The sequence below is a fragment of the Acanthisitta chloris genome, unplaced genomic scaffold, assembly GCF_000695815.1.
Source record: "Acanthisitta chloris isolate BGI_N310 unplaced genomic scaffold, ASM69581v1 scaffold15248, whole genome shotgun sequence".
NCBI classification, from domain to species: domain Eukaryota; kingdom Metazoa; phylum Chordata; class Aves; order Passeriformes; family Acanthisittidae; genus Acanthisitta; species Acanthisitta chloris.
The window spans coordinates 6678-16002 of record NW_008685502.1 but is presented as its reverse complement, the minus strand read 5'-3'; the positions used below and the strand labels follow the sequence as shown (position 1 = coordinate 16002).

Genomic DNA, 9325 nt, shown 5'->3' with positions numbered 1-9325 from the left:
GTGATGATTTGGAAGAGGACAGAATCCATTGTCCTGATGCTTGCAGAATCCCTGTGTGATTTGTTTGGGTCATTGGTAGTATTTATGGTGTTTTAAAAAACGTTTTTCACATGAAATTGATTTCCTCTGAGGACGTGAAGTAGTATGGATGTTGGGGGGGTTTCCCCATCAAGTTGATGGGAGGGATGTATTCTATAGCTTGCAGTGTAATACACTTGAATAAATGGTATTCTGGGTGAGTGGGGAGGGCAGGAAGTTGGCCAGAATGAAATGGCTTAGTCATTTTTCAGAATTTACATTAATGTGATTTATTTTGTTGCTGTTGTGTTTGTTGTGGGTTTTTTTCTCTTCCAACATTAGCAAGAAGGCTCATTGTGTGCTCAACACTGCCTGAATAACTTGCTACAAGGGGAATACTTTAGTCCTGTTGAGTTGTCCTCCATTGCACAACAGTTGGATGAGGAAGAAAGGATGAGAATGGCAGAGGGAGGAGTGTCTAGTGAAGAATACAGAACATTTTTACAGGTAAAATCAACTTCAACTGAGGTCGCTTGATATTTGCCTGAAATGTAATATTGTGTAGCACAGACCTGCTGTTCTTGCATAGCTAGACAAGGTTGATTTTTCTAATGCTAAAGCTTCTTAAATTTATAGCCTTCTCATTCATGCTTCTTAGATTTGGCATTTTCAAATGTTACTAGTAAAGCTTTACAAGCACTCTACAAAAAGCTACTTTATCTTCATCTTGCAAGTAGGAAGGTCGGGCATGGTGAGGAGGATCAATGTTTTGCCTTTTGCTTTTGTAAGCTAGTGTCAGATAGGAACAGAAGCTTCCATGTCTGTCTGCCCTTTAAGCACTGATCATTTCTAATTTTAAGGTTTGAGGTTTTAATTAATACGCTTATTTGGGCATTGTCATCAGCCTTACAGACTGGGATGTATCAGGCTGTTGCTTTAAGAATGTACAGTTACATTTATTTTCAAAACTCAATTATTTTTGACCTTTTATGCTTATGCCATTTTTCTCTTTCCTCCCTCCCGACCTCACACTGAGCAGCAACCTTCTGTGAATATGGATGACAGTGGATTCTTCTCGATTCAAGTAAGCACAGCTCCCTTCTGGCACAAGTTTCTATTTATGCAGCATATGTTCTCTCATATAATTTAAATGGCATTGAGCCTTTTCATCTAGTTTCCAGTTTATGGCCTTAATGGGATTAAGTGCTGGAGTTCCAGATCTTCAGAGTGTTTTCCGTTAAGAGCAATGACTTGCAGTTCTTTAGTTCATGAGCCCTTAAACACCTAGTAGAAATGTGGGCTCTGAAACTGTGAAATGACACCTGCTGGCAATAAACTTGATCTCTAAGTTGCATCTTATGGGCACTTTAGGTGTAGACCTTGTCTCCCATAGACTACAGATGAAGAAGCAGAATTTAGATTGTTTTCTCAAATTACAGACCGTAAAGCCTTTGGCAATGGTTACAGGTTATCACAGTGACCTGCAGAAAGCTGCAGTATCTGTATTCCTGGTTTTATAACTCACTCCAGACACTTCAGAGACCTTGTTTTTACCTTTTTCCTTTTTTTTTCTTTTTAAGGGCTATAGTGGAAAAGTAATCAATAATAAATTCTTAAACCAGAACAACCAAAAATGGTTTTGAGCACCAAATTGGGACTTGTATCTAGACGAGAGCTGTAGGCAATGCTTTGCACCTTTGGCTGTCTCCCAAGCTTTCAGAGGTGCTTGTCAATGTTCCAGAATCCCTCGAGAGCCTCTTTTCCTTATGGCAAGACAGGGCTGTTTTTCTGTTCAGTGAAAAACCATTAACAGTTTGGCTTTCCTTGTATTCTTCTTGATTGTGCTGCTTCAGTATAGAAGCTGAAAAAATATGCTTCCTTGTTCTACTTTTTTGTCCTGTCATTGCTTTGCTCCCTTGCTGCTTGCTGAAAGGAAGTTCAATTGTTAATTGAAAATTCCTTGCAGCATTATATCACATAGCTTTAAAAGAGTTACTGTAAAAGAGTTTGTGCTCAGTTCAGTACTTGACTGATCCTGTCACAATCCAGTGTGACAAAAATTCCAGTAGTTACTGTGGAGAAAGATGCGATTGTATTTGAGAGGGGAGGGAGGGCAGAGCAAAGACCTAACTTCTGAAGTGTCTGTGGGAGGCAAAGTTGCAGCTTTGTTTGGGGGAGTAGTGAGCTTGTTAACACGTCTCAGATAAATCCTAGTTCTGTTACTTGCCCTTGGATAAGTAATGCCTGTTATGTTTGCATGTAGATATGTGACAGCTGCATTTTGAACCAAGTGATTCCTACGTTTCCTAGCAATGTTTTGAAATCTAAGTGTTATGAAAACAGTATAATTGTTTGTAGTAGCCAAGATGGTTGCATTGCTTCAATTTGGATTTGACTGGTTTGACTTATGAAAAGTGCTATTTTTTGACAGGTTATAAGCAATGCCTTGAAAGTCTGGGGTTTAGAACTAATCCTCTTCAACAGCCCAGAGTATCAGAGACTTGGGATCGACCCTATGTAAGACTTTTTTAGCACCCTGCTTTCATTTTACAGAAAAAGATACTCTTAATCTATGATTTAAATCTTTCCTTAAAATTGCTCTTTCAAGCTCTGTTGCATTCTGATGTTTTTATTATCCCCTCTCTTTGATATTTTTCTTTTTGGGTGTGGATATGAGCATCTGTCCTCTGTGCCTTCCTATCTTAGTATCTGTGGCATCACAGGTATATGAAGATTTCCGTGATACTGACAACTTCCTAACTGTTGTAAAAGCAGTATGAGTATTCTGTAATGTAACATCCCACAGCTGTTACTTAAGTTTTATTATATAACTTTAAATCAGTGGTAGCAAAGAACTTAAACGTTAATATGTACTCTGATTTTAGAGGATTTAATTTTATTTATACCCTTTGTTTTTCTTTTTACAGAAATGAAAAATCATTTATTTGTAATTATAAGGAACACTGGTTTACAGTTCGAAAGTTAGGAAAACAGGTGACACTGTCTTCTTTTTTTATTTCAAAATTCACTGCACAATGGGTGTGGAGAAGTGGTTGCAAGTAGATCATGTGTTGGCCTTTTGCAAGCTTTTGCTGCAGTTTGCTTTAGTAGTATCCCATATTGAAAAAGTAAACGTTTTTATCCCAAAAGTGCCAGGCAGCTTGTTATAAATGTTAGCCTGAGGAGAGACCCGAGGATCTGTTCCTTACTGAACATGTCCTTTAGGGGAGCTGCAACTCTGCTAGAGTCTATGTGGCATCTTAAGTTCTTTTCTTTCTTCCCTGCATGAAAAATAGCAGAAAACTTGTATGGGGAAGGAGCAGAGATTGTTATACAAGGATGAGGATCCCTGTAGAACGCAAACTTATTTTAATGCACTACGTTATTGACGTTGTAAAAATAATTTTTCTCGTTTAAATGGACAGTAGGGATAAGAAATTCAATGTTCAAATCCATTAGTGTTCATGATTGCTAGCAGTTAAGCATTATATCCATTAGAGTGAGATTGGGGAAAGTAGAATCAAAACTTAATACTATTTTAGAAATCTTTATGATGCAATTGTATTCTAAGCAGGAAATAGTTACTAAATGTAAGGGATGGCCATACAAATATATGGTACAGATAGAGTAACTCAATTCATATCCATGTCCCTTGCAGCACCAGTGCAGTGTTTCACTTCAGTAGCCAATCATTGTTCTGGATCATACTTCTTAACCTTTTATACAACCTAAGCTCTTTTGGAGTTTAGATTTTCTCAGGGTGGGGTTTTTTCATAGAAAACGTTTATGGAAAAAAGCTTTCAGGTTCTGTAACAGTGGGACAGGAATCAGGAGTGTCTTTATCCATTTGGTTCATTTTTGCAAGTGCTGGCTCTGTATTAAAAAAAATAGAGAAAAGTTTTCTATGAGTAAGCAAACTAAACTCTACTGGGTTTAGTTTAAAAGTATGGCTCATGTTTACAGGCAGTATTTGTATATTTGATATCAAAAAGGCTGAGTAGTCTCTTTGAAGTATGGGAATGCTCCTTATATATACACAGCCAGGCTGGGTGGAATTTTGTGAGAGAGCATTTTAACCCAAAGCATCCTGAGGGGAGATGTCTTTTGCTTGTACACATGACTTGTAACCACATGAAGACAATGCTAGGGGGGAATGAGAAGAGATAGACAAAATAGGTTGACTTAGATTTGTTTGACCTGCTTGTCTTTTGTCACAGTTAGAGCAAAATTACTTTACCAAAACTTTCTCTTCTATATTCCCCTTGAAAAGTTTCTGTAGTCTGTCCATATATTTTTTACATAACTTTTTATTCCCCTATTCTCCTACAATGTTGGTCTTCTTAGCCTGTGCTAGTGGCAAAGGATGTTTTGGTCAGATTAAGGGACAAAAATGTCAGAATGGCAGATAGTCACTTACCTGTATCCCAGGTGCATTGGGAGTGTGGGCCTGGCTGCATATCTGTGGGAATGGAGATAGAATTCTCCTTCTACTATCTGAAATGGTGATTCCTGGTTAAAATTGGATAATTTTCAATGAGTGTGGTATAAAAAAGGTTCTTCAGCTGGATTGCAATATATATGGGGGTTTAAGGGCAGAATATTTTGTTGTCTGCATTGAATATATTTTCTTGCTGTAAGTTTTATATAAATATAATTTTGTTTCTTTCTAGAAGTATTATAAATTACTAGCTAGAAGTGATCTGTGTGTATTTATATAAAGTGTCTCCTGTTGTAATATAGTGCTGTACACTCAGCATATTAAATTTGAGTTAATTTTTCTTTTTACATTAAAAAATTATCTCAGAGAGGGCTAAACAATTTCTTAACACACAGCATTCGCTCACCAAGGGTTTCTTTGTGAGGGTCTCTTTCTAGTCTCGGGTTTAAAGCTAGGATTAAGCAGAATTTTAGAATGATGCCTGAATTAAAATAAAATATAATGGGAGAAGAATTATCTGTTTCAGTCTGTTTGCCTGGTACCAGTATTCAGTAATGGCAGAGAGTGTGCCGTGATTTCCCCACTTCATAGCTCCTGTTAGCTGAAGAGTATCTGAAGGGTAACCTTTAGCAGTATAGGTATTGTGCTTCAAAATACTTTTATTGGATAATTTATTTTACTAGATTTATTTGGATATTCCATCATAGAAAGTTACCACAATGTACAGAAATGGATTACCAAGTAATCTTTATGCTAATTTGTTCTCTCAACCCTTTTTTTTTTTTAATTACAGTGGTTTAACTTGAACTCTCTCTTGATGGGTCCAGAACTAATATCAGATACATATCTTGCACTTTTCTTGGCTCAATTACAACAGGAAGGTAATAGTAACTTGCAGATGTTAAATCTCATTAATTAAAAGCAGGTAATAATCATTATTTCTTAGAACCTACATATTCAGTTAACTCCCCTTAGTTTTATGATTGAAATAGTGAAATAACCCAAGTCTTTATAATGAAAGGTAGAGCCTTACTTACATTGTAATAAATTGCACATCATTGTGTTCCATATACTGTGCATTTTAGAGTGTTTATACCTACACCTTAATGCTGTAGACTTACAATTTCTTTTTCTCAGGTTATTCCATATTTGTAGTAAAAGGTGACCTGCCAGACTGTGAGGCTGATCAGCTGCTGCAGATGATTCGAGTACAGCAGATGCAGAGACCAAAGCTAATTGGAGAAGAGGCAGCAGCACAGTCAAGAGATCAGAGGTAAGGTAAATAGAGATTTCATTTTAGTAATGTTGAGTGTGATTGGTTTCCATGATTAATGCCTACATGGAGACAACCCCCTTAAGAAGTAATTAGAACAACCTTTAGTGCAATGTTTACTGCTGTTGCACACAGTAAAAGCAAGCTGGTAGACTACAAATGGTATATTTTTCAAGTGGGTAAAAACTGAATAAAGATTGAGTTTTTCCATGTGCATAAGCATATTATAGAGCAGATTTTTAATTTCATTGTTAAAATGGGTTAGCAAATATTACCAAACTATGGTTAATAGTAATTAATCTGTAATTAAGACTGGCTTATGCATTCTGTCATGTGGAAAAGAACGAGAAAGTTGTATGTGAATTCCACATCTTAAATCATACAGCGTTCCCTTTTGGAATGATGTCACTGTAAATGCGGTGCTGCTCAGTTTTGATGCATTCTGCTAATGAAAACATCCTCAAAGTCATATAAAGTACATTTTCTTATATTTTCATAGTGAGTAAACTGCATACTGATAAGTCTTAAGGCTTTTCATGGGAACTGATTATTACTTCTTCCCCTTTGTAAAGTTAAACTGGTGGTGTAAATTGCTGGAATAAATTGGCAGTAACATGGCGAGTGCATGCCGTTTGCAGAGGATCTGTTGCTCTAGTGTGGCCTTCAAAGCTTCCTGAGGAGGAGACCACATGCACTGTTTTGTACTGGTGTAACTGTTGAAGTAGCAGTAGGTTTGAATAACATGTATTAAGGCTCTTTGTAGGCTTATTGTTTTCAAAGATGTTCCTATCTAACAGCTTCTTGTCAACATGTGCATGGGTTTTTGTGCTTTTTCATTAGAAAGGAAAATATTTGTTTAGACTGAAAATTTTTACAATAGAAATGTTTTTTCCAAAGTTTAAAAAAAACTAGAATTAAATCAGCAGAAAATACTTATTTTTAACTTCGTGGTAAAGGCTAATACCATTTCTGAGTTCTGCTATAAATGTATGAATTTCACAGGCTACCCAGAAGTGATGTGGACCAAGCAATAGAAGTTAACCAGCCTTTTGATGGAACAGGCATGTTAGATGAAGATGAAGAGAATTTTCAGAGAGCTTTGGCTTTAAGCAGGCAGGAAATTGATATGGAGGATGAAGAAGCGGATCTTCGTAGAGCCATTCAGCTCAGCATGCAAGGTGCAGTGCTCACCTAAATTTCTCTTAGTGTTGGTGTTGCTTATGCTTTAGACAGCTACTGGAATTCGTTTGTCAGGCACTTTTTCCAGCACATGTCAAGCTCTCTGGAAAGACAGGCTTTGAGGCATGGAGGGACAATCCAGAATGTCCTGTAGCTATTTCCTTTCTGCTTTTTGAAAAGTTGTAACTTTCATGTTGGCATTGGTCACTAGTGAGGTAGAACAAACTGGCAGAGGGTGACAGATGGGAAGGGAAACAGCCCTAAGGTGATGAGGTGAGACAGTATCAAGTGAAGTTAGTCTAGGTGCTTATTTCTCCAACAAGTCTCTTTCTTCCTTTCAAGTTCAAAGACACTTTCTTAAGCTGTATTTCATTTACTAACTTCAATTTACTCTAATGAGTAGGATGTGGCATGTTCTGGTTTTAGGTAGTCGTCGAAGTGAGCTCTCAGGCTCATTACCCCAGAATGTTCCTCAGTCGTCCCACAGCAGTCAGACAGACTCCCTTTCTTCAGAAGAGCTGCGAAGGAGAAGACAAGCCTATTTTGAAAAGTAAAGTAGTCGTTAGAAAACTGCATGTGGAAGCACATGTGTTTTTCAGTGCTTTTGGGGCGTGAATGGGTTTTGTACTGAGGTCCAGTTCAGCTTTTCTCCCTTAACATGTTTTCCTAACAGTACCTGAATTTCGCTATTCTCAGGTGATTCCTGTGAAGAAACCTGTAAACAAGAGGGGGTTTGATAGTAATGCAACTTCTTGTAAAGAAAACAAACATACATGTTATAGAGGTATTTTCAATCCTGAAATCCTGTAAATTTTGGAAATTGTCTTCCCAACAAAAAGTATATTTTTCTAAGACTTTTTGCTTCTGGTAATGATGGTTCTAATGTACATCACACGAAAGCATTCTAGATGATAGTTTGTGTTGCTGTTCTGGTGTACCTTCTTAATACATAGCTGGGTTATTGTTGTAGCTTGGCTTTATCTTCTAGTGATGGAGGAAATAAAGACCAGGGTGAAATGCTGTGGATGGGAGGAGCTAGACTTTGCATGATAGAATAAGAATGCAAAAGTTCTGAATCCTCAGAAAATAGTAGTATGGCTTGGAGTATAATAGACAGGTGTCTGAAGGGCTAGCAGGGTGAAATGATAGAGATTTTAGGTGCAGGGGTGTTGTTGTACTTCTACCTCTGCCTTTGGCCTTCCTTACAATGAAATAAACTTGATTCAGGTCTCATACTGATGTTAATCTTATTCTCTTATAAATTTATAACACTTTCAGACAGCAACAACAGCTACAGCAGCAAGCTCAGACCCCAAACCTACCTGATAAGTCAACTCTACGTTCAAGCACTCCAGAAACTGACCCAGGTATTGTTTTTTAAACTTAGATCCAACACTGAAATAGTTAGTCTTTTTCGGCTCCGTGTTGTGCTGTTTCCTAAGGCTCCTTGTCTGTTTACTTCCTGACTAGCAGCCATACAGACTATGCATCACATCCATTACTCTTGGCAGTGAAGGGAAGGATTGCTTTCCTGAAAAGCCTGTTCCTTTTGGAATGTCAATATCCTGTTTTAAAGTGAAGAGCACTGCTATTAGACCACGAGTTCTGGCTTTGCTGTTGTTTGTCTCAGGCATTATAAATTGGAATCTTTGGGATTTGTGCCAACCATTTTCCTTCTGAATTAGTTTTAAAGTTGTATGACAATGTAATAAATCTGGAGTATTATGTAACATAAAAGTTTTCAGTAGAACGTAAGTGTAGGCCTTACCAGTATTAGGTATTGATGATCCAAAATTTGTGTGTGTTATTTGTCACAGACTGACTTTACAAACAAAGCCAATTTTCTGGGTGGGGTAGGTAAAGTTGGGTGTGGACAAAAGGAACAACAAAAGCATTTAACTACAGTAAAGAACCAGCTCTGTGACTTTATTATAACTTAAATGCGTTTATTGTCTGCAGGAGGTGATATGAGTGAAGAAGACATGCTTCAAGCAGCCATGAATATGTCTCTGGAATCTGTTAGAAACCACTTGAATTCTGAAGAGGAGAAATGATGCGATTTTTTTCCTCTCTTACTGTCACAATGCTAAGTCTCCATTAAAATTCTACTGTGTGAATGTTGCACAAGCAGGGTTCATTTCAGAGTTCTGGAAGCAGGAAGGAAAGGGGGGCTGGAGGTCAGAGTTCAGAGGGAATCTGCAAGTACAAAACCCATTGCACTAATTTAGAAAACTGTAGCACTCCTACTACAAAACATCTGCTCACAAGAGTAGTGGTATTAAAATTACTTAAACTAGTCACGTGAACAAAGTTAGACAGGTGTAGCAGCTGTAGCTTGCATTTAAAAAGCAAGTTTTAAATCGTTTTGAAGGATTCTATAGAAGATACAAAAGGCACCGAAAACCAGCATCAACTGA

The 9325-nt window shown here is 37.4% G+C and overlaps 1 protein-coding gene across 1 annotated transcript; it reads left to right on the top strand.

Moving 5' to 3' along the window:
* Positions 1 to 346: 346 nt before the first annotated feature.
* On the top strand, positions 347 to 8962 carry ATXN3 (ataxin 3). Its single transcript, XM_009079792.1, has 10 exons — positions 347 to 525; positions 1058 to 1102; positions 2450 to 2535; positions 2946 to 3012; positions 5250 to 5337; positions 5594 to 5729; positions 6732 to 6907; positions 7335 to 7458; positions 8187 to 8275; positions 8868 to 8962. Exons 1-10 carry the CDS (start codon positions 472 to 474, stop codon positions 8960 to 8962), a joined length of 960 nt encoding a protein of 319 aa, XP_009078040.1. The 5' UTR covers positions 347 to 471.
* Positions 8963 to 9325: the final 363 nt, after the last annotated feature.